At 41.9% G+C, this 26,217-nt stretch overlaps 2 protein-coding genes across 5 annotated transcripts in view; both read left to right on the forward strand.

The window, feature by feature from the left end:
• chrna1 (cholinergic receptor nicotinic alpha 1 subunit) overlaps window positions 1-3,952 on the forward strand; it is a 38,449-nt gene extending 34,497 nt beyond the window's left edge. Inside the window, exon 9 of one of the 2 annotated variants that reach the window (XM_033023922.1) lies at window positions 3,380-3,952. In XM_033023922.1, the coding sequence (XP_032879813.1) occupies window positions 3,380-3,511 (132 nt within the window). In that variant the 3' untranslated portion in view covers window positions 3,512-3,952. The remainder of the gene's footprint in view (window positions 1-3,379) is intronic. The other variant, XM_033023923.1, reaches the window with a different exon arrangement.
• Window positions 3,953-7,547: 3,595 nt separating this feature from the next.
• Window positions 7,548-26,217, forward strand: part of wipf1 (WAS/WASL interacting protein family member 1) — a 102,909-nt gene continuing 84,239 nt past the window's right edge. For 2 of the 3 annotated variants that reach the window (XM_033023920.1, XM_033023917.1), the window contains exon 1: window positions 7,548-7,904. The gene's annotated coding sequence lies outside the window, so the exon portion shown is untranslated. Of the gene's footprint in view, window positions 7,918-26,217 lie in introns of all 3 variants that reach the window. The other variant, XM_033023918.1, reaches the window with a different exon arrangement.

Raw genomic sequence — 26,217 nt, forward strand, 5'->3', positions numbered from 1 at the left:
CAGTCTGTCATGGACAAAATGTTACAAGTCATTCCGCACTGTGTGTGCAACCAGGATGACCTACTGATATTCACAGAGGGCATGGTAGAACATCTGGAAATCCTCGAGCAAGTTCTCACCCGACTCAACTGCCACAATGTCAAACTGCGACAAAGTAAGTGTGCATTTGCACAGTCAGAGGTGGTCTATCTTGGACTCAAAGTAGACGCCAACGGACTTCGCCCTGTGAAGGCGAAAGTTGAAGCAATAGTGAATGCTCCAAAACCCAACAATGTGTCAGAGCTACGATCATTACTTGGAATGGTGCAGTTCTATGCATGATTCCTTCCAGATTTAGCAACTGTGTTAAAGCCACTACATCATCTGCTACAAAAATATGTGAAATGGACGTGGGGAAAGGATCAGCAACGTGCATATGACATCTGCAAGGAAAACTTGACAAGTGACAAACTCCTTGTTCACTACGATGCGACACGCGGGATGAAACTTGCTTGTGATGCTTCAAGTTATGGTGTAGGTGCAGTGATCTCCCACGTAATGAAAGACGGACAGGAAAAGCCTATTGCTTTTGCATCCCGCACCCTATCACCGAGTGAACGCAATTATGCACAGATAGAGAAGGAAGCACTCAGCAACGTGTTCGGAATCAAGAAATTCCATCAGTTTCTTCTCGGCAGACCATTCACCCTAGTGACTGATCACAAGCCACTACTAGTGATACTTGGTCCCAAGTCAGCTATACCTTCCATGCCAGCATCAAGGATGCAGCGCTGGGCAATTTTGCTGTCCCAGTATGACTACAAGGTTGAGTACAGAAGCTCCAAGTGCAACGCAGTTGCAGATGTGTTGTCCCAGTTGCCCCATGAGAACTCTGACGTGGGAAGTGAGAACTCAATCCACACACTGCAAGTTGTAGATGAAGACTTTCCAGTGACTGCAACAGAAATTGCAGCAGAAGCAGAGAAAGACACTGTGCTGAAGTGGGTCTATGAACAGACATTGAACGGTTGGACTGAAATCGATAGTGGATTGAACTCAGTTCTGAACTCAGAGCTGAAGCCTTTCCATAATCGACGCCATGAATTATCATGTGAGCAGGGATGCAATAAGTGGGGTTACAGAGTGGTTGTACCAGAGTCTTTGACAAACAAAATTATGAATGAACTTCATGCCGAACATCCTGGCATAGTAAGCATGAAGTCAATTGCCAGAAGTTTTGTGTATTGGCCTGGTATTGACAATGACATTGAGTCACCGGTGAGCAAATGTAGCGTCTGCCAAAATTGCCAGAGTAAACCACCAAAAACACCACTGCAACCCTGGTCATGGCCAATTAGACCTTTTCAGAGAGTTCATGGAGATTTTTGCGAAAAGGGTAATGATCACTTTCTGGCACTAGTAGATAGTCATTCCAAATGGATTGAGGTTTAGCATATGGGGTCAAGCACTGCTACTGAGTGTACCATAGATGAGTTTAGATCCATTTCTGCAAGCCATGGTTTACCGGAAGAACCTGTTTCTGATAACGGGCCTCAGTTTCGTTCAGAATGGTTTAAAGAATTCATGCAGTGGAATGGTGTAAAACAGACACTTGTTCCTCCATACCATCCAGCCTCCAACGGGGCGGCGGAAAGGTCTGTTCGAGTTGTCAAAGATGCTCTCAAAAAGCAGGTTTTGCAGGGTAGTTCAAAGCTCAGCATGAAACATCGTTTGGCTAGTTTCTTGCTGAACCTGTTGTTGTGTGTTGTGTGGATCTGTACTTCAGCAAGAAACTAGCCAAACTATGTTTCTCATTGGTGTCAATTGTTGAGTTTTACTTATTTTACACCAATATTTACTTTTAATACACCTGCAGAACTGTTGATGAAGAGAAGGCTAAGAATACGGCTATGTTTAGTTCAACCCAATTTGGCCTTGAGAGTTGAGCAAAAACTCTTAAGTCAAAAACGAACGCCATTTTGACTCCCACAAAAATAGAGGTACTTCAAGCCAGATGAGCAGGTTCGTGTTCTCAGTCCTCCCAACAAGTCTAGTCGAGACAAATGGGATGTTGGGGGAAAAAGTGGATGTGTGTGGAACAAAAAGATACTTAGTTGACGTTGAAGATAGGATCAAAAGTGATCATGTTGATCTGATGATTCCAGCCAAAGATGAACCAAAAACTGAGCATGAAGTCCTAATCCCTGAGTTTTTATCTGAAAGTGAGTTGGAAGAGACCACTGTGATTGAAACACAAAGTTCAGTTAGTAGACAAAGAAACAGATTCCTCTGGTCAAAGTCAGGGTACCAAAACAGAGCCAAATAAGCTAACAGTTGAGTCTACACCTAAACCTGTTACACCTGTTACTGTTAGATAATCAGGCAGGATCCGTAAACCAGTAGTCAGATTAGGTATGTAAGTTAAGTAACTTACTGCATAAGTAAAACGAAAATGTGTAGATATGTAAAATAAATATATAATGTTTATCATTTAAGATTTCATAAATAGTGTTTTAAATCAAGTATCACAATAACAAAATTGTAACTGTGTACTTTGATTTAATACTTAAAAAAAGGAGAGCAGTGTAATGTATTCATACATATTCATGTATATGTTAATGAGTTGGTGTTCCATATAAGCAGGGAATGTTGGGTAATAAACCTCTCTCTCGTGGTCCAGGCAACCTGCGTGTAAGTTGTTATTCATTCTGCCGTCCGGAATATAACAGTCTTCAAACGTCTATAACTTGTAACATAACTCACACTAAATCACATACACTGTCACTGGTCTGTTAATACTGGATATCTGAAGATATCAACTTAAAAATTCTTATTCCTCTAATAAACTATCTCCCATCCACTTCAGTGCTGCCCCATGGATTCTCCTCTCCTTCACTTCGTCCAAACCTATAACTGCCCAAGAAACCTGAACTCTCCTAATACTTCTCTATTTTCCTGGATCTCATTATTGTCAACAATTCTCCAGAGCATCTTGAGCCTTAAACTTTGGAATTCCCTGTCTAGGTATCTCTGCCTCTCCACCACCCTTAATGCACTCCATAACATTTAATCGTTGGTCACTTGCCTTAGCATCATCTTTTCCAGCTTTGAGACAAATTCTGTCTATGTATTGTCTTGTGAAAATATATATAACAAAGTTCAAAGTGCTCTATAAATTAAAGTCAAGATTATTTTCATTTGATATAAACAACACATTAGTACCACTATATTTCATTTATTCAGAATTCTAATATTCTTAAGGTAAATGTATTTTTGCTAAATCATATTTAAAATGTAAGTAGTCATTTGAAAAGTAAAGATGATAAAATAATCATAAGGTTTCTTATATGACTGTGGAATGAAAAAAATAATGACTATTTGCTTTCTACTTTAACACCAGGCTGCAGAAGAATGGAAATTTGTTGCAATGGTGATTGATCATATTCTGCTGGGTGTCTTCATGCTGGTTTGTATTATAGGTACAGTTAGTGTGTTTGCTGGCCGTCTCATTGAACTCAATCAGGAGGGCTAAATCTTCATCGTGTGCAAACAATGCAATACTGGAATTGGAGATGGATATCCCTCCATAGAAAAGATGCATAGGTTTTTTGTTGCAATTGTAGTCTGTTTTATGAAATATATAGATGGTTTTGTTTTACAAATGAAATATACTTTGGTTAAATGAATATGTAAAAATGTAATTAATAAATCATGAACAATGATTAGTGAAGAATATTATTATGAAAAATACCTGAAACATGTAATAGGTTGAACAATGTTATAGTTTTAGGTTGATTATTGTCATATGTACTAAGGTACAGTGAAGAGCTTTGTTTAATTGCTATTGAAACAGGTCAGATATGCCATACATAGATACAATTAGTTTCAAACTGAAGTACAATAGATTGAGCAAAGGGGAAGATACAGAGTGCAAAATGTTGTTCTCAGCATTGTAGTCCATCAATTCATTCGACAAAGTCCAATGTCATTGATGACCATTCAGAAGCCTGATAACAGAGGGGAAGAAGTCTGGTTCAGTTTGGTTGTGTGCGTTTTCAAGTTTCTGTACCTAACCTCTATAGGTTTTGTAGGTTTATAACCTCTGTACATTACAGAAGAGTTTAAAAAAAATTAAGGAATTAAATAGGCCGTTATTTGAAATTTGATGGAGATATGTAAAGTATTAGGAAAATAAACAACATGTATTAAGTTAAACAAATCCATTCATTTATATCCAATGATTGTATTGTACATTCAGAACTGAAGTCCCATTGTATGATTTTAAGAATGTTTAACAGATCTTTAATAAATATTCAGTGCAGTATTAAATCAAAATTTTGCTCTTATTTATTGCAAATGCAATGGAGTTATTTTAAGTTCAACTTAAAATTTAATACTTTTCATGCATCATTTTAAAACTAAGCCTCACTGGCAGATATTTTGAACTTGTAAAACTCGCACTGTACTTACCGTGGCTGTAAAAATAATTATATAATGATTTTAATGACATAATAATCAATTATATTAACTGAAGATTTTCACAAAAGGATTTGCATTAAAATGATGTACAGAAATTCAACTTTGTGAGTTGTAAACTTTCAATTTCAAGGCATTAATAGGAAAGTTCATAAGATCATGTTCTAGAGGGAGAATTAGGCCATTCAGCCCATCAAGTCTTCTCCGCCATTCAATCGTGGCTGATCTATCCTTCCCTCTCAACCCCATTCTTCTGTCTTCTCCCCATAACCCCTGACACCTGTACTACTCACGAATCAGTCAATCTCTGCCTTAAAAATATCCATTGACTTGGCCGCCACAGCTGTCTGTGGCTATGAATTCCATAGATTCACCACCTTCTGACTAAAGAAGCAGGTCTTAAAGAATCATATGCCATATCTCTCATTGGTGTCAATTGTTGAGTTTTACTTATTTTACACCAATATTTACTTTTAATACAGCTAACAAAATCTGTTATCATAAGAATCTTACTGTCACCAACCCAACGGTACTGGTGCAAATTAATGCAATTTTGATTCAATGAGTCACTTGGACACTCTGTACAAATTATTCAACTGGATCACTCTGTGTTAGGTAATTACTGCTGGATTTACTCAGCCTTAATTGAATGGGCCGACACACCCAGCCTATTTTAAAGTTGCTCATTTGATTATTTTAATTTTCACTCGTGTATTTGCAGCTTCATATTTGAAATGTAAATTTCCCATTGCACCATCCAGTCAGAGGTAACAGCCCCACTGAAGCTGTTGAGGAAGCTATGGAGGGAGTGGAAAGAGGAGCGATGACTGGAATGCAAGTTCACTTACAATAGAATGTGGTTTAAGGAATTTGTAATGCGGTAAAAAGGCAGGAGCAAATGCAAATGTTAGAGTTTTTCATTGTACGCTGTGTACACTCACACGCACACAATAGTTCCTTAGGCAGCTGTTTGTACTGATTATTATGCAAGGCTAAACATTTTGAAACATGATTTTGGGATAAGGGTTACAAATTAATTTGGGTAAAGGTTGAGATCTAAACATAGAAACATAGAAACATAGAAATTAGGTGCAGGAGTAGGCCATTCGGCCCTTCGAGCCTGCACCGCCATTCAATATGATCATGGCTGATCATCCAACTCAGTATCCCGTACCTGCCTTCTCTCCATACCCTCTGATCCCCTTAGCCACAAGGGCCACATCTAACTCCCTCTTAAATATAGCCAATGAACTGGCCTCGACTACCCTCTGTGGCAGAGAGTTCCAGAGATTAACCACTCTCTGTGTGAAAAAAGTTCTTCTCATCTCGGTTTTAAAGGATTTCCCCCTTATCCTTAAGCTGTGACCCCTTGTCCTGGACTGTTTTGCAAGATCTGTTTTGCCCAGTGTGGCAAGTATTTGGAACGCCCAGCTGAGCAGAGTGTGCAGCAAAGTCACTGATAGTATATAAGAGGTGTCCAGTTGAGCAACTTGAGTCACCAAGGCATTGAAGCCACAGTCAGAAGCTTTCCATCACACTGGAAATGTCAAAGACTAGAGGGCATAACTTTAAGGCGAGAGGCAAAGTTTAAAGAAGTGCAGGGCAGGTTTTTTTTTACACAGAGAATGGTGGGTGTCTGGAATGCGCTGCCAGAGGTGGTGGTGGAGGAAGATAATGGCATATAAAAGGCCTTTCGATATGCACATGGATATGCAGGGAACAGAGGTGGTGGTGGAGGAAGAAGTGGCGTTTAAAAGGCTTTTAGGTAGGCACATGGATAGGCAGGGAACAAAGGGATATGCATCATGTGCAGGAAATAGGAGAACAGTATAATCACAAAAAGCTGGAGTAACCTAGTGGGTCAGACAGCATCACTGGAGAAAAGGAATAGGTGACATTTTGGGTCAAGTTACTCCAGCTTTTTGTGTCTACCTTTGGTTTAAACCAGCATCTGCAGTTCCTTCCTACACATAACTTGTTACAATGTTCAGTGCAGACATTGTGGATCTGTTCCTGCGCTGTACGGGCTAAGAACTGGAAGATGGAATTAATACAGATGGATGCCCAAGGGTGAGTGTCGTTGTGGTGGGCTGAATGGCCTACTTCCATGTAGACACAAGGAACTGCAGAAGGGTCTCGACCCGAAACGTCACCCATTCCTTCTCTCAAGAGATATTGCCTGGCCCGCTGAGTTACTCCAGAATTTTGTGTCTACCAAGGAACTGCAGATGCTGGTTTACACAAAAGGACACAAAGTTCTTGAGAAACTCTCTGCCTGACTCATCTCTGCTTGACCACTGAGTTACTCCAGCACTTTGTGTCCTTTTGGTCTATTTCCATGCTCTATGATTCTGGCTGGAGATGAATCTCAGCAACATTACTGATCGACGGAGTTTGCAATCTTGCCATCTTCTTTCGACTTGAAAAACAAACAAGGGCGCAAACAAGATGCAAACCTTATATTTTGGAATGCAATAACAAGGAACTCCAGATGCTGGTTTATACCAAAGATAGATGCAAAATGCTGAAGTAACTCAGTGTGCCAGGCAACATCTCCAGAGATAGATACAAAATGCTGGAGTAACTCAGTGGGTCAGGCAGCATCTCTGGAGAAAAAGGATGGATGACGTTTCGGGTGGGAACGCTTCTTCAGACACGTGGCGACACGATGTACTGCCTGGTTGTATGCAAAACAAGGCATCTGTACTTAGATGAATGTGACAAAGTATCACTCATTCCTACAACATCTCCAGAGATGCTGCCTCATCCACTGAGTCATTCCAGCATTTTGTGTCTATCTCAATGGTACTTTATTTGTCACACCCACAAAGTGACATAAATGTTTCGTGAAATGCACTTTTAGGGGAGATCGGATGAGGTAGTAGTGTATCCCGAAATAGTTGGAGTGGGTGTTAGGGATCGATGCTGAGGTGCAGGGGAGGGACTGAGAACTGAATGGATTGCTGTGACAAGTAGGGAGGGGTGTCCTCCTCCTATTGCTGCTGCTGCTACTCCTCCTGCTGCTGCTTGGGTGCCGTGGCCTGGTGGCGGGATCATTGTTGCACTGACCCGTCCACGTGTTCCTGCCGCTGGTGGCGGAACATTGCGCGCGCGGCCCGGGGAGGGATAGGGAGCCGGTGCAAAGCGCACCCTCTGCAAACGCTGCCGGCCACCGGCGCTTCTGCAGCGTTTGAATTGCCCTCTATATTTTTTTTTCCACCTCTCTCTCACTCACTGTTGCACGTTTTAAGTTGGGTTTCGAACCCACCCACTCGCCCAGCTGCGGGAACATTACATCACTGACACGGCTCAGAGACCCGGATTGACACCAAGGCAGAACTTTTGAGGCATAATTTGCACGGCTCAAGTTTTTAATAAACATGTCTGAGCCGTCAGCTTGGCCGGAGGAGCGGTCCAGGGGGGCCGAGTGATGCAGAGAGCGGCGCACGGTCAGTACAACGGGTGAGGAGCGGGTGGACGGGAGGGGTAACGTGACAGCGGCGGCGACTGCTCCCAAGCAAGAACTTTCAGTCTCTTGCCAGACCTACTCTAGGTGTGGCTTTTCCACAGCGTCTGCGGAAGTCTCGGGCAACAGATGTAAGCGCACCTCGCACAACATAAATAGTTGCTGTGGTGTTGTAACTGTTGTTGAGACTTCAGGAAGGGGTTTGGGGGGTGGGAACCGCGAAATAACCCGCCAGCGAAGGAATAGCTGTTGTCGGGGTCTTTAATTACGTGGTTTGTCTAATTTAATAATAAACTATTGTTAAAGTGATGTTGTAGCCAAATTCTGCAAAATGTGCATTACTTTAATGTAGGTTTGAGAGGACACGGCTTCACTTGAAGAGGACATTAATGTCGCTACACGGTCCCCCTTTGTTCCATTTGTCAACGATAATGTTTTGTGCTGCATTTGGGACCTCGCAATTTGTAAATTTTGACTTTCAAATGTTAGGAGTGGGCAGACTTTAGCCTGCCAAAGAATTCAGCAAAAGCGCCACTTGAATGCATCCACTGAATAAATCGTTTCTTTCCGTTCCTCGCCCACTCCATCCCTGCATCGAAACTACTATTACATTTATTATAAATCCAAATGCCCCTCTTTTTCCCACCCAGTTTAAAAAAAAACCTCTCAATATATTTTTAACGAAAACATTTAAAATTCCAGACTTTATGACTACAGTCACTGCCAGCAGTATCCTATAGAGGAGCACCACTTATTTTTACTGAACTACATCGAGCCCTTGCATATCTAAAAAAATTACTTCGCTGAGAATAGAAACGAAGACGTGTTGTCGACTTTGGAATGTTTTTGCACTTGACGTGAGCACTGTTTAAAGGAACACACTGGCTTGAAGATAATCCAGATTTTTTTTTATTAGACGTGACTTTGAGACATTTAGTGAGGTCATAACGTGTGGTCTTCTCGGCATTTTGTGTTTATTCTTTTCAGCTGTGACAGTGGCAGGTCCAGGTATTAAAGTCACACTAGTTAGGTGTGCAGTTAACATGACGTTAACCTGTTACTACACGCGTGTTAAAATAGTTTATTATCCTCACTTTTCCACTGTCTTAGTTTTAAACTGTTTTAACTTTTATTTAATTCGTCTTGTTACACAAAATTGTTACCATTAATAGTATCAACGAAAACCTTTGGTTATGGAGACACACAGGAAAAGCTAAATATCTAGTTGAATATCAATAACCGGTCTATCAAAAACCAAACAGTAGAAGTGTAAGCTTTCGACAGATTTTCCAGCACAAAATGGATGTTACCTTGAATAATCAACCACTTGACTAATTATCTTGACAAGATAGTTCATGCTTGGGTTTTGCTGCTATTACATGAGGCATGTCAGGAATTGGATATGGAATAAATCTATTTATCCTGTGTTAAAGGTATTTCTTAGGAGTGGTTGCATGGTAACAATGTGGATTTGTTTTTGACAAATATCACTTTTACTATCTCGAGTCAAATTGGTTTCAAAATATTAATTTAATGGTTTATCCAATCGGTCGGTAATACTTTGGGATGGACTGAGAGTACAGGGTCTTAGTATTCCTACAGCCAAGATTGTGGGGTGTATTTGAACCCTAAGTGGAGGTAAACGAGAGGTGAACTGTTATAATTTCCAAATGTCTCAAAACCATGAAGAAGTTGTTCAGTTTATAGAAGGGTTGTTTTCTATTATTGTTTTGTGGTCTACTGTTGCAGCATCAATAAACATAAATATGTAAATGCCAGGAAATCGGATGGTTGGGTTCCTTTTTTTTTTTCTTTTTTTCTTTTTTTTAAATTTATATAGCACATTTTTAGTCAACTTGCATTGACCCCAAAGTGCTTCACATAATTACATCCACACACACAGGCAAAGGTGGGTGAAGTGTCTTGCCCAAGGACACACACAGGCAAAGGTGGGTGAAGTGTCTTGCCCAAGGACACAACGACAGTATGCACTCCAAGCGGGATTCGAACCAGCTACCTTCCGGTTGCCAGCCGAACACTTAGCCCATTGTGCCATCTGTCGTCCCCTTGGGTTCCTGGGCAATGATTTCAATCACTAATTCGTTTTCAAAATAAGAACTGACTAAAGTTATTCTTGTTTTTTAAACTAAAAGAGTTGTAGCAAATGGTTGGCATCCATGTGTAAACCTGTGCTGAACATTGTTTAATGTTGTGCAGTCATTTATCTACATGCTCAGAACATGCTGATTTTGTTAACCAGAATCACTTTGTTAATTTGAGAAGGAATTGGCATATATGTTTATGTCATAGGAGCAGAATTAGGCTATTTGGCCCATCGAGTCTACTCTGCCATTCAATCATGGTTGATCAGCCATGATCATATTGAATGGCGGTGAAGGGCCGAATGGCCTACTCCTGCACCTATTTTCTATGTTTCTATGTTTCCCTCTCAACCACATTCTCCTGTAATCTCCCAAAAACCCTTGACACTCTCTAATCAAGAATCTGACAATCTCCGCCTTAAAAATACCCAATGACTTAGCCTCCCCAGCTGTCTGTAGATTCTTGGTTCTGTTTTGTCATCTCTGTTCCTTGGAATGTTGTTTCAATTTTTACTGTAACTTGAATGTTGATTTGGAACTTGAATTTTCACTCCATATGCGGCTCTTAAAGCAGAAACGTTATTTTCTGATTGCAGTGCATACTTGAGAGTCTTTCAGAGTCTTGCTCTGTGTTCCAAAATCTTTCAACACATACAAATTCCTGAGGTTAATAAACAGGTGACAACACGCAGAAAAAATACTGACCCTGAAAGGTGAAAATAGATTAATGTTTGCACTATGACTTTCGTTTTTATTCTTCTCCTCCCTCATTATCTCCAGTGCAGTTAGTACTTTGAGATACAATACATTGGTAATTTAAAACAGTGGGTCTGCTCTGTTGGTTTAATGTCAATATTGGTGATAATGCAAAAAGAGTTGTTAATTGCATGTCAAAATAATAGGATGGTGAAATAAATGGGGTTGTGCTAGGACTGTGGATAGTGGATAGGAGTGTACCTGTTAGTGTTATCATCAGCACTGCTGCTGTGCTGGTGAGGGATAGAAATTATTCCAAGGCAGCATTTTGTAAATGCTGACCTTGCATATGGTGGTAACCACACCTTGCAGTTCTATCGTAATATATACATTTAAATCATTCCATAATAACCATGTGCTTCATGGCATACTTGAGTGTGTTAGTTAAATAAGCCTAGAGCTTTTTCAAACTACTTAATCCTAAAGTCATGTGAAATTAAAGGGCCTGACAAAGCAGAGATCATTCCTAGAAATGAGGCAGGAATAGGGGTGGTACAACTGGTAGAGCTGCTGTTTCACAGAGTCAGAGACTCGGGTTCGATCCCCTGGTACTTTCCCTTGCAACTGCAGGGAAATGCTACACTTGTCGCTTTACCTCCCCCCTCGACTCCATCCAAGGACCCAAGCAGTCTTTCCAGGTGAGGCAAAGGTTCATCTGCACCTCCTCCAACCTCATCTATTGCATCCGCTGCTCTAGGTGCCAACTGCTCTACATCAGTGAGACCAAGCGCAGGCTTGACGATCGCTTCGCCCAACACCTCCGCTCGGTTTGTATTAACCAATCTGATCTCCCGGTGGCCCAGCACTTCAACTCCCCCTCCCATTCCGAATCGAACCTTTCTGTCCTGGGCCTCCTCCATGGCCAGAGTGAGTCCCACCGCAAATTGGAGAAGCAGCACCTCATATTTCGCTTGAGCAGTTTACACCCCAGCTGTATAAACATTGACTTCTCCAATTTCCGGCAGTCCTTGCTTTCTCCCTCCTTCCCCTCCCCTTCCCAGCTCTCCCACAGTCTACTGTCTCCGTCTCTTCCTTTCTTCTCCCCCCCCCCCCCCCCCCCCCCACCCCCACATCAGTCTGAAGAAGGGTCTCGACCCGAAACGTCACCTATTCCTTCGCTCCAATGATGCTGCCTCACCCGCTGAGTTTCTCCAGCTTTTTTGTCTACCAGTGATATTGTAATAGAGTCTTTGAATCCCTTTTCTTTTCTGTGCACCATGCGATTGCCCTCAGTCAGGTCTCCATAACGTAGTTGACTTGGTGTTCAGTCATCAGACATTCTTCTGTCGTGTCCTGCCTATCTGAGCTGTAATTCTTTCAACAACGTGTAGATGCTGGGGAGGTTTGGCTGGGAGAGAATCTGTGTGCGTGGAAACTTGTCTTGTCACTTGACGTGAAATATTCTGCATAAATAGGCAATGTGACGCATTTAAACTCTCACCACGTCTCTCAAGCACAATGTAAGGTGGATATAACAACATCACTGATTAATCCTCAATAGCCACTGCATCCAGTTTGGATACCATTCCTCAGAAAGGATATCAAGGCTTTGACTAACATACAGATGAGATGTTTTATAATGTTACTGTAGATGTGGGACGTTTGTAACATGGGAGACTGGAGATGTTTGTCATAATTCTTTATGCATGTCAATTAAGCGGAATTGGGGCAGCACAATGATGCAATGGTAGAATTACTGCCTTGCAGCGCAAGAGACCCGCGTTTGATCCTGACTATGGGTGCTGTCTGTATGGAGTTTGTATGTTCTCTCTGTGACCGTGTGGGTTTTCTCCAGGTGCTCTGGTTTCCTCCCACACTCCAAAGACATACAGATTTGTAGGTTAAATGGCTTTGATAAATTTGTAAATTGTCCCTAGTGTGTACGATAGTGGTAGTGTATGGGACGATCGTCGGTTGGCGCGGACTTGGGACAAAGAGCTTGTTTCCATTTAGTATTTCTAAAGGAAATCTAACAAGTTTTGAAAATGATGAAGGATTCGATTGAATAGATTGGTCAAAGCTCTCTTATCTGGCAATGGGGAATTACATTTCCCTGTGAATTGCTGCAATCTGAGAGCGACCATCAAAAGGGATAGTGGAAGCAGATTTGAAGGTAATTTTCACAAGAGAATACTTGAAGCAATATCAAGTTGTAAGGGAAGAACAGGAAAGTGGCACTAACTGCATTGCTTTTTCAAAGACCTGTGGTCTGATTGATCGATTTGAGTTATAAGATTCTGTGGTGATTCAAGAACTGATGGCTCCAGGCGATTGGTGATAAAGTCAGGGAATTGCACTGGACACATTTCTTTCTGTTTATTAATGGCAACAATTTTTACCCCTTTTTTGAGGAAGACTCACAGTTTAAAACCTTCCTGATGTCAGCTAGTTCAATGCCCATGTCATTTGCACGTATGCAGTTGCCTTTTCTAAAATGAATCAATTTAATTCACCATTTTAAAAAGGTGTGAATTCTCTTTTATAATAAAGTGAACTTGTTTAAACAGCATGGGGTTATTACATTAGATGTCTAACTAGCTTTTCTATTAACCTTTTCTAGATTTTGACAAGTTAAATGACACCGCATAGCGGTAGTGTTGTTGGTTGCACTGCCAGAGACCTGGATTTAATCCTACGGGTGAAGTCTGTATGGAGTTTGTATGGTTTCCCCGTAACCTGCGTGAGTTTTCTCATGGTGTTCCGGTTTCCTCCTTGACTCCAAAGACATACAGTTTGTAGGCGAATTGGCTTGGTAAAATTGTGAATTGACACTAGTGTGTGTAGGATAATGTTAGTGTGCTGGAATCGCTGGTCGGCATGGACTCGTGCCGAAGGGTCTGTTTTTGTGCTGTATGTATAAACTAAACTTAAAAAAAAAAATCTAGGCTCTATTTTTTATGGCAGAATAATGATATTCACCATTGATTCAGGGGAATGATTAAATGTTAGTATTCAAAAGATGCTATTTGAATTTCACTGCACCACTATTCATTTGTTATAGCTTCTGTATTTTTTGTATCTCTCTTAATAAATGAATGCTTCTCAGCTGTTTTCATCAAAGAAAAAGTCATGGAATATGGAGAGAAGGAATGGGTGACGTTTCGGGTCGAGACCCTTCTTCAGACTCGACCCTTCTTCAGACTCGACCCATATCATGGTATATGGACACATTTATCTGTTTTGTAGTAAATGCCTACTATTTTCTGTGTGCTTAAGCAAAGCAAGAATTTCATTGTCCTATACAGGGACACATGACAATAAACTCACTTGAACTTGAACTTGAACATCACCCATTCCTTCTCACCATAAATGCTGCCTGTCCCGCTGAGTTACTCCAGCATTTTGTGTCTACCTTCGATTTAAACCTGCATCTGCAGTTCTTTCCTACACAAATATGGAATATTGGATTCAGGGAAGGGTATATTAAATGGCTGGAGAGGGGCAGTTTTAGAAAAGCAGAGGTGTTTGATATCTTGGAATACAGTCGAATGGATAAAGATCTAGTGATTCGAGGATGCTATGGGGAAACAAGGAAGGAGATAGCTGTAACCCTGACACCGGTTTTTGCACGCATACTGGAAGAACAGTACCTCATATGGGTAATTTGCAAACCAACGGGATGAACATTGAATTCTCCAACTTTAGGTAACAACTCAATCCCACCGCCCCCTTTTGCCCCTTCTCTTACGTGCCCCACCTGGAAGTGCACCCATTTCTCCCACCATCCCACGCCTCTCTCCATCTCTGGCTGTTGTCCAACCATCTGCCAATCAACCCCTCCACTTGCATCCACCATCACTTGCTAGGTTTTGTTCCATCTTCCTTACTGCAATTAGTCTGATGAAGGGTCTCAAACTGAAATATCACCAATCCATGTCTTCTAGAGATTCTGCATGAATTTGTTATTTGGGGAAACTAGCATCTGCAGCTCCTTGTCTACAGAATGTTTCATCTTTCTTAGCTGCACGACTGGAAGTCAGACCTGTCCTATCAGAGGACTGGAGAATAAGTAATGTCCCTTTATGTTAGAAGAGCATCAGGGATAAGCCAGGGAACTACACACTGTTGAGCCTTGGGTCAGTGATGGGGAAATTATTGGGGAAAATTATAAGGAGTAGGATATGAAAAGACATGGGCTGGTCATGATTAGTCAATGAAGCTTTATGCAGGAGAAATAGTGTCTAAATAATTTGATTGAGGAAGTAACTAAGAAGATTGATGAAGGCAGTGGTGTACTGCAAGGATTAGTGGTGGGATATTTGTTTGTGATGGATGTGAATGCAGGAGGAATGAATGGTAAGGCTGTTGAAATCGGTGATGTTATGGCCAAAGAGAAATAGTGTGTAAGGCAACAGCAGGTTATAGATAGATAGTTGGTAATGGTATTGGCAGATGACATTTAATCCTAAAAAGTGCAGGGATGATGCAATTTGGAAAGGCAAATTGGGGTATGATGTGTACAGTAAATGGTAGGGCACTAAAATATGTTAATCAACAAGCACCTTGGGGTTCAAATCTTGAAATCCTGAAAATTGCAATGAGGAGGCACATTGGTGAAGAAGGCATATGGCATGCTTTCCTTCATTGGCCAGGGACATTGTAGTTGCAACTTTACAAAGCCCTGGTTCGACTGAACTTGGAGTATTGTGTGGATTTCTGGTAACCAAACTAATGGATGTGGCTATGCTGGAGAACGTGCAGGGGAGATTCACCGGGATGTTTAGATGGACTCGGCTTGGTTTTCCCTAGAGTGCAAATAAGAGAATTATTAAAAGGGTCTTCTATCCAAGGGCTGAACCTTTGACAGGGCTGAGGATGTGACCGGTAAAAGTAAAAGAAAAACCATATAAGATCAGCTAATTCGCAAAGCCAAAGTTAATCCAGATTCCTCCTAGCAGTGTGCCAATGGAGTGTGAGTAATGCAAGTGAAAGTCAAATTTAGATTAGACGAGACACAAAGTGCTGGAGTAATTTAGCGGGTCAGGGAGAGCTGGAAGAGAGAAGGGACAGGACAAAGTGTGGCAGGTGAGGGGGGGGGGGGTGTTGATAGGTAGATTGTTGAACTAGAAATGAAAAGACAGCTGGTGTGAGACTAAAGGATTGTAGAGTTAGGAATTGTAAAGCCAGAGGGAGGATTGGAGGGGAAGGGAGAAATAGGTAGAATTAAATATTGCTTTTTAAACTGTTGAATTAATATATAAAATCATTTTAAAGTTGTTTTTACAAAGGTAAGTATTCAGTTTTTCCTAAATTAGTCTCTCGTCAACAGAATAGCCTGGTCTTAGAGTGCTCCTGTTTTTTCTTGGTTTGGACACTAGGAGGTGCTATAATGAAGCATGTGCAGTATTCTTCATTTGTGTTTGAAAAATGCTGAAATAAAATCAATTAATATCATTGTGGATTTGCAGCAGTTTTTAAAAGTTGGTTCCAATCTTCTGAACAAGAGGATAATAGGTTCAAGACGCACTTGATTTCACATAATATCTGCTGTATCATAGTTCAGTACTAATGAGAGTGCATTGTAAGTTATGGTGGTTGTAAATTCTGTATTACCCTTTCATTATCAAACACAAAGGACTCCACCAGTAAATATTCCCTCATGAATTTGACCATATAGCCACAATTGCACACAAACTAGCATTTTCAGAAAAAATAAACCTCAATTTAGTGAAGCTAAAAGTTACAGTAATTAGCCTCTGAAACAAAGTGCACTGTTTCCATTTTTATTAATAATTGAGTTCAGAAACAGGCCCTTCAGCCCATCTGATAGGAAAGTGCTTACCTGAGTTAGTCCCATTTGCTTGTATTTAGCCCAAAGTCCTCCAAATCTTCCCTATCCATGTACCTGTCATTATCCTATGGCCCAATGTTAATGAAGATATGAAGATCCACCAACCTCACGCACTCCATTTTTTAAATTATCAGCGATAACTACTTAGTAACTTCAGATTTTAGAAGATGGACATAAAATGCTGGAGTAACTCAGAGGGTCAGGCAGCATTTCTGGAGAAAAGGAATAGGTGAGTTTCGGGTTGAGATCTTTCTTCAGACTGAGAGTCAGGGGAGAGGGAAACTAGAGTTATTGAAAGATACAAAAGATCACAGCCGGTACCAATGACTCGAGAAAGATGGAGCTCACAATGGTCCATTGTTGATTGTGGAAGAGGTGATAATGAAGGGATACAAACAGTGAAAAAGCAAGGTGAATTGGGTGGGGAGGGACGGAGAGAGAGGGAATACAGTGGCTAATTGAAATGAGAGAAATCAATATTCAAACCGCAGGGTTGGAAGCTGCCCAATTGAAATATGAAGTGCTGTTCTGTTAATTTTGAGAGCATTTATATTGAGTGCTAGTCTAAAAATGAGAACATGATAGCAAAATATGATTAGATTAAACACAATGTAACTCTAATCTGTTACATTTGATATACAACTAAGAAGGAAACTTTAGTAGACAAAAGGTAATTAATGATTTGTTCCTTTTACACATTCTTATTCATAATTAGATTGGTCAGGTATGTCCGTATTATCTTTCCTTATTCCAATTATTCTTTGTAACATGACTTGTATTTTGAAACACTTTTGAAGGAGCTGATGGGAAGATAAAGTAAACAAATGGTGTTTTCGGGTTTAGAGATATAGCACGGAAGCAGACCAAGTCTATGCCGATCATTGATCACCCTATGTTATCCCACATTCACACCCACTCTCTACACACCAGGGACAATTTATAGAGGTCAATTCACCTCAAATCCACATGTCTTTGGGGAGGAAACCGGAGCACCAGGGGGAAACCCATGCGGTCACAGGGAGAATGTGCAAACTCAACACACGCAGCACCTGAGTGTCTGTTGCCGTGACGTAGCACCTCTATTGGGGAATTGAAAAGCACAAAAGATGGTGAAAACCATAAAGCACATCAGCTTTTCCACATGGCACAGATAGCTGCAACTCAATAGCACATGTTTGATGATGGAAGATTTCTAAAAATGATGGCAAAAAAAACAAATAAGCAAAATAAACAAAAAGGAAGAGACACAAAGATAGCAACTAAAGCGAGAGGGCAGAGAGACAAAAATATAAAGACTTGTATATCGGCCTTATTTCGAAACTTAAAATCCTCCCTTAAAATGTTTGTCACCATTTTAATATTTGATTATTTTATCATTTCCTACAGCTGCACCCTTCGTTGAAGTTTGTCAGGAATTGTTTTGCCCTTTGCCAGTGGTGATGCTTCACTGCTCTTTGTGGAATCTCTGGAGATTAATTTAATAATTTACAGCTGATCATTCTCCTATTTAGACACAAAATGCAGGAGTAACTCAGTTGGTCAAGCAATATCTCTGGAGAAAAGGAATAGGTGACGTTTTGGATCACATCCATCCTTCTCCCTCGTATTCCTTTTCTCCAGAGATGCTGCCTGACCTGCTGAGTTACCCCAACATTTTGTGTCTATCTTCGGTATAAACCAGTACCTGCAGTTCCTTCCTACCCTTTATCCTATTTAGATTGCTGTGGTCCTAGGTTCAGGTCCTGGTTGCAACTGCTTTCATGTGTACTGAAAATAATTTATGTGATGAGAATTATGGTTATTGCCGATTGTCCCACAGCCCAGTAGTTGGATCATGGTTGGAACTGAAGTCATCACCTGTTCATCCCTGGTTTATTTCAACACAGGCTTTGTTTACATTCCAACAGGCTGCACTGCTGTGGATTATGTCAAGCTCTGCTCCTCCCATTCACTTTCCAGGTTTTGTGTAAGTTTGGTCTAATTTCTCTGGCTAAAAATAAAGAGAGAGATAGCTGCGTTAAGAATATTTATCATTGTAACAAAAGACAGAGTAATTAAATCCATTTCTTTTTACAACGTGTAGATATTCAGAGAAAACCTAATTGCCAGGTATCAATCAGCAGGCAGCAACTTTGATGTTTGCAGGCACAAGAAACTGCAGATGCTGGTTTGCAAAAAAGATAACAGATAAGGATAGAAGACTTGTGAAATGTGAAGCCTGAGGAAGGAATTTAGTTTGACGGGCGTTGGGGAGGAAAAGGAGTGAGTGGGTTGTGAGTTAGTTACCTAAAATTAGAGGATTCAATGTTCATATCGTTGGGCTGTTGGCTACCCTGAAGAAGGGTCTCGACCCAAAACGTCATCCATTCCTTCGCTCCATAGAAGCTGCCTCATCCGCTGAGTTTCTCCAGCATTTTTGTCCACCAAGCGGAATATGAGGTGCGTTTCCTTCACTTTGCGTGTGGCCTCACTTTAACAATGGAGAAGGCCCAGGGCTTGAAATGCAGTAGGGGAATGGAAAGGGGTTTTACCAAATCTTTACCCTCTGTCTGCCATGGCCTACTGGATCTCTCATTTCCTAACCATTTGATCTTTCCGTCCCATTCCCATACTTGCCTTTCTCCAATCTTGGGTATCTAGCCTACAAATCCCACCCCCTCTTCCCCCTCTATTTCCTCTGGATGTGCACCCATTCCCCCCTTCCTCCCTTCCCCCTCCAGTGCATGTACATTTCTCCTTCCACTCCTGGCACCTTGTTTTTCAACTCCTTGCGATCATCTCCCACCTCTTCCAATTCTGAGTCTCCATTTCCCCTCTATCCTCCCTACTGCCCCTTCTACTTACATCCCTCCCTCTGGCTTTATATTTCACACCTCTTATGTGACATCCTATGGTAATTTTCCAGGGTTGCTGCCTGACCCGCTGCGTTACTCCAGCACTTTTTTTTTGAACAGTTCAATTTTATCTAGGATTGTTCTCTGGCTCAGGCAGTACTAATTCTGAGAAAAAGAATGGCAAATATGATGCAGGAAACCATGTTTATTGGTTCAAAGTCAGTTAGAAAAGAAACATTGAGGTGATCAAATCAGCCTCTCATGGTACCTCCTTGCCTGAGCTACTCTAGAGCTTTGTGTCTTTTGATGTTTGCAAGAATCTCTGAGAAACTAATGTCTCATGCCTTGGTTCCCATCCCAATGCATTTATCATCCTACCATTTCACTACCAATAATTGCCAAGCACCCCACAATAGCTCTGCCACATTCTCAATTGCCTTCTACAGAGAGATCACAGAACCATCTTTATTAGTCACATACACACACAAGATGTACAGTGAAATGAAAGTGGCAATGCTTGCGGGATTGTGCAAGCATAGCGCGATTGTCCCTTTAACTATGCCTGCTACCTTTCCTATTCCTTTTTAACATCTAACTCAAACTGGCTGTTGTCTACCCTTGAAATCCTGGAATTATTATTCACACCACCTTCCAGCTCTCTCACTCACTTCACAACCTCCTCCTCACACAACCCCTATACTGCCAAAAGAACTTGCGGCGATTCCCCCAGCCTCTGCCCCAAACAGTGCTCAAGTCTTTTAGCCACTCCCTCAGTCCAAGCATTGACGATAAAGCTGTACACAAGGCCATTGTCCATTATGGTCATGCTACTTGGAAAAAGCCCTGTCTTGTTTAATCCTACTGTCTTGGTTAGTTTGTCAAGTACCTATTTAAGTATTGTTTAAGTCGGATGAGGATTTCTAACCTACTTGTTCAGTTGGTTCCAGACCTCAACTTGCATCATCACTTCTGTTTATGATCTCCCGTTGATACAAATGTTTCTGATTATCCTGTTTGACTAATGTTGCAGTTGAATCACAGAACAACAATGCTCAACTAAAAGTTAGTTTGAAAGTGCATCTACAACCACAGGTGAGATAGGAAAATAAAGCCGTGTAGATACATGTAGCCTTTTAAGTTCAAAAGATATCCCAAAGTGATTGAAAGCAAATGAGATGCTTTTGAAATGAGACCTCTGCTATAATATTGAAACTGCATCAGCAGATTTGGTCAACACATGGTCTTGCAAGCAGCAAGATGATTTAGAGGAACAAATATGTTGAGAGATTGCAGACGTTTGCAAGACTAATAGGATTGTCATAGTATGAGACTTAGCTTTCCCATGTAGACTGGGACTGCCATAGTTCCAAAGGCTTGGAGGGTCTTCAAAGAACAGGGCAAAAACCTGACCTCCTCTGAGGGAATTGGGCTGGCCAAGTGACTGGAATGTCAGTGGTGGAGCCATTGTTTAATTTAGTTTAGCTTAGTTTAGAGGTACTGTGTGAAAACGGGCCCATCAGCCCACAGAGTCTGCAGTGATCACCTGTACACTTGCTCTATCTTGCACGCTAGGGACAATTTACAGAGGCCAATTAACCTACAAACCTGCACATCTTTGGGATGTGGGAGGAAACCAGAGCACCCAGAGAAAACCCACGCAATCACAGGGAGAACGTACAAACTCCGTACAGAATCCAGTAGTCAAGATCGAACCAGGGACTCTGGTGCTGTAAGGCAGCGCCACTGTGCGGCCTAGCGTCCCAGCTGCTTTGGAGACCAGCGGCCACAGTTCTATTGACTTTAAAGTGGTGATGGATAAGGACAGAGCAGATGCACGTCAAATCTTCTTTGGGGCAAGGCCAACTTTAATGGTATTGGTTGGAGAAGGTTGTTTGTGGACGAAGGAGACATCCAGAAAGTGGGATTCTTTTGAAAAGTGTGAGTGAAGGGTCAAGGTAAGCATAGTCCTGTTGGAGTGAAGGGCAGGGCAGGTAGGGGTAAGGAACCCTGAATGACGAGAGGGCATTGACTTATTAGGAACCTGAAGGACACAGGGATATGGATGTGTGGAGTGAGCTGCCAGAGGAAGTAGGTGAAGCAGGTACAATAACAACATTTAAGTAATTTGGACAGGTACATGGATAGGAATAGTTAGGAAAGGGATATGGGCCAAACGCAGGCAAATGGGCTGGCTTAGATGGGACATCTTGGTCGGCATAGACGAATTAGGCCGAAAGGATTGTTTCCATGCTCTAACTCTGAGCAGATGTGGAACGTTAATATATACGCCACTGATTTTTACAACCTATTTCAAGCATACTGAAATGAATTAAACAATCTTTGTTGAAAACAGCAAATCTAGCAGGTTAATGAAACCTTTTCACAGCTCACAGACACTGATCTGGAAAGTAGAGACAGTTGGAGATTTCCGTACCAAATAAAGATTGTCATAATAATCTGTACTGTCCAATCATCATAATGTTTGTGTCTTGGAGACCTGATCTGATCCCACAGTCTGCCTTTATAATTTGTATGGGAAATATTTATTTCCAGAAAGAGTATGCAACAGATTTGTTTAGAAGTCTGTGTATAAAGTTCTCTGCAACTACATTGTATTCATCAGGCCACGTACAACCCAGAATCGAAAGGTAAAAAAATGGCAGATGCTGGATATCTGAACAAGTACAATAATATGCTGGAAATACACAGCATGGACTAGCAGTGCCCTGTGGAGAAGAATAATTAAAATTTCTAGCTGATTACCTTCAGTCAGAAGTAGAAAAATAGAAATCAGACATGTAGTAAGTTGCAAAGAAGAGAGAGGGATGGACAGAACAAAGGGAGTGCCACTGACAAAGTGAAGATTGAGTGACTGGGCTGCACAATTAATGGTGGTGCTGGGTGAGAGAATGTTTAGACATGAGATTCAGCACAGAAACGGGTCATTGGGTCCACTGAGTCCGTGCCGACCATCGATCAATAGACAATATGTGCAGGAGTAGGCCATTCGGCCCTTCGAGCCAGCACCGCCATTCAATGTGATCATGGCTGATCATCCCCAATCAGTACCCCGTTCCTGCCTTCTCCCCACATCCCCTGACTCTGCTATCTTTAAGAGCCCTATCCAGCTCTCACTTGAAAGCATCCAGAGAACGTGCCTCCACCACCCTCTGATGCAGATAATTCCACACTCACAACTCTCTGTGAGAAAAAGTGTTTCCTCATCTCCGTTCTAAATGGCTTATTCTTAAACTGTGGCTCCTGGTTCTGGCCTCCCCCAACATCGGGAACATGTTTCCTGCCTCCAGCGTGTCCAAACCCTTAACTATCTTATATGTTTCAATAAGATCCCCTCTCATCTTTCTAAACTCCAGAGTGTACAAGCCCAGCTGCTTCATTCTCTCAGCATATGACAGTCCCGCCATCCCGGGAATTAACCTTGTAAACCTACGCTGTACTCCCTCAATAGCAAGAATATCCTTCCTCAAATTAGGAGACAAAAACTGCACACAATACTCCAGGTGTGGTCTCACTAGGGCCCTGTACAACTGCAGAAGGACCTCTTTGCTCCTATACTCGACTCCTCTTGTTATGAAGGTCAACATGCCATTTGCTTTCTTCGCTGCCTGCTGTACCTGCATGCTTACTTTCATAGACTGATGAACAAGGACCCCCAGATCCCGCTGTACTTCCCCTTTTCCCAACTTGACGCCATTTAGATAGTAACCTGCCTTCCTGTTTTTGCTACCAAAGTGGATAACCTCATTTCTCCACATTAAACTGCATCTGCCATGCATCTGCCCACTCCCCCAACCTGCCCAAGTCACCCTGCATTCTCATGGCATCCTCCTCACAGTTCACACTGCCACCCAGCTTTGTGTCATCTGCAAATTTGTTAATGTTATTTTGAATCCCTTCATCCAAATATTGTAAATAACTGCGGTCCCAGCACCGAGCCTTGCGGTACCCCACTAGTCACTGCCTGCCATTCTGAAAGGGACCCGTTAATCCCCACTCTCTGTTTCCTGTCTGCCAACCAATTTTCTATCCATGTCAGCACTCCACCCCCAATATCATGTGCCCTAATTTTGCCCACTAATCTCCTATGTGAGACCTTATTAAATGCTTTCTGAAAGCCCAGGTACACTATATCCACTGGCTCTCCCTTGTCCATTTTCCAGTTACATCTTCAACCTGTACACCAGCACTATCCTACACACTAGGGACAATTTACAATTTCACCAAATACAAGTAACCTACAAATCTGTATGTCTTTAGAGTGTGGGAGGAAACCGGAGCACCCAGGGAAAACCCAGGAGGTAATGGAGGTGGGTTGAAGGCTGGTTCTTGCTTATGTCAAAGTTGTGATACTAAATATAAATGAAAGTCAAAAATCTACAGATGGTGGAAATCTGAAATAAAAATAGAAAACATTGAAAAGAGTGGGTCAGGCAGCATTTTTGGAAAAAAGTTAACATTTCAGCATGAAGGGACTTTGACCTGAAACATTAACTTCATTTATCCTTTCAAAAATGGCCTGTTAATGCTTCCAGTATTCTCTGGCTACTCCCTAACATATCCTCCTGTTGGGTTCCTGGATAGAGACTTGTTCCCCAGGCAGCAGTTTAAAGGCAATGTCTCCTAACCTCAAACACTCTCTAGTCAGACATGATTGCATGATCCTTGCTGAAATATTCCCCCAGTTGCTAACAGTGCATCTATATCCATGTTAGTTCTCCGGGGTGCCTTTACCCATTCTATCTCATGGTGCAGGTATTACAAAGGAGATTTTTCATTATCCCAAGCCAACTCTCTACAAGTGTCTGGGAGATGATATGAATCCATGGGGAATTTGTATGTTCATTCCAGTCCCACTTGTGTGAGTCTTCCTGGATGGTGATTATCTCATCATTAATGGCCCTTTTCTCCTGCATGAGGATATAATGGTAATCTTGTGATTCATTACATATCCCATGAGTTCTGATATCTTGAGGATGTTGTACCTGAAACTTGTAACCTAGTGTTGGAGATGCTGTCCTGTGGATTCTTCTGCTATGACTTTTGGTTGGTCCCTCACAGCAGTGCCTGAGGACAAATTGTATCCCTCACCGGTATCCACCTGTTACTTGCCAGGCTTTGACACCCCACACCCCTCTACCAGCTTTCGCCCTCCCCACTACTACAATCAGTCTGAAGAAGGGCACCAAACTAAAACGTAATTATCCATGTCCTCCAAGGATGCTGCCTGACCCATTGAGTTACTCCAACATTTTGTCCTTTTTAGGTAAACCAGTAACTGCAGTTCCTTGTGTCAAAAGTTTACAGAAATTGGTTAGGGTGATCACAAATTCATTGAAACTCTCCAACTTGGAAGTGACAAAGCTACAGATGAGGTTTCAAGTAGAAGATTGACTAATCAGCAAGAAAAAAGAAAGGAAAATTCCAAATTTAGTCTCATGATTACTTTTCATTCCATGTTTGTGGTTACAAGCCTAGAGGCTACATCACTTCTTATGCTCTCAATTGTAAATGGTTAGGGCAGCATTGTTAGCTGAGCTGTATAATGGACTGCTTTATGTTTGCAGGTTTGACCTCTAAGTGATTGTAATTTGCATCCTGAGAAGAGTGAGAACTGTGTGTATAATGCAACAAACACAACAGAAAGAGTAACGTTCATGCATTACTGCTCCCACTGTTGCTTTTGAATGTGCACAGAACAGAAGTGATGAAGTTATGGTGAACTGCACTGAGAGAGCTCAGGGAACGACCGCCATCATTTAAATGTTGTTTTCATGGGATGTGGAAACTGCTGGCAAATCCAGATTTTTGATCTGGAGTCCCTAATAGCCATGAAGACAGTGGTGAACCTTTGTGAACCTCTGCATGTTCCACAAGATTGTTAAGTAAGGTTAAACAGCATCGGGATCTAATGATGATAAAGGAATAAGTAGGTGGCAGCTCTCGGATACCTCCTCACATCAACTCATGGAATGTGCCCCCACCGTCGGGCCTCTGCTTCCCATGCCATCACAGATCACATCACTTCAGGTGATCCCCTCTCCACAGCTTCCATCCAGATACTTCCCCAAGCCCATACTGCCTGTTTCTACCTCTTACCTAAGAGTCAAATGCAACACTTCCCTGATAGGCCCATTGTTTCTGCATGCTCGTGCTCCAACAAACTTAACTCATCGTACCTGGATTCTATCGTCTTCCCTTGTTCAGCTCCTTCCCGCCTACACCTGTGACACTGCTTCACTATTTTAAAAACTTCCAATTTACAGACCCCCACTGCCTTATCTTCACTATGGATGCCTGGTCCATATATGTTCCATTCCTCATCAGGAAGGCTTATGGCTCTCCATTTCTTTCTAGAACAATAGATCCAACCAATTCTCCTTGCCCAGCCCCATCCACCTGGTGTAAAGTGCTTGCCATGAATAGATTCTCTTTCAATTCCTCCTACTTCCACTTTACAGGTCAGGTCGAGGTGTAGTTTTCTCCTGCCACGGGTACCATGTAATCCCGTGCTACCTGCTCTGTGGTCGGATAGTCAGCGACTAAACTGTCTCCCCCACCTGGTTTGCCAGGTGAGGAGGGGGCTGTGGACGGCCATCCACAATTCAGTAGGAGTTGCGATCACTGTCGTACATAGCATTGTAAGGAATGATGATAAAGCACACACACCAAAATCCTATACTTCCAGTGGCGGTAGTCCGCAGGAACTGGAGGACAGAGATGTGTGGTGTGTCCGTCACCGTTCCCGTTGGAAACCAGCTCCACTACGTCACTAATGTCCTCAACGACACCCCC

This window comes from Amblyraja radiata, chromosome 7 (genome assembly GCF_010909765.2).
Source record: "Amblyraja radiata isolate CabotCenter1 chromosome 7, sAmbRad1.1.pri, whole genome shotgun sequence".
NCBI classification, from domain to species: Eukaryota; Metazoa; Chordata; class Chondrichthyes; order Rajiformes; family Rajidae; genus Amblyraja; species Amblyraja radiata.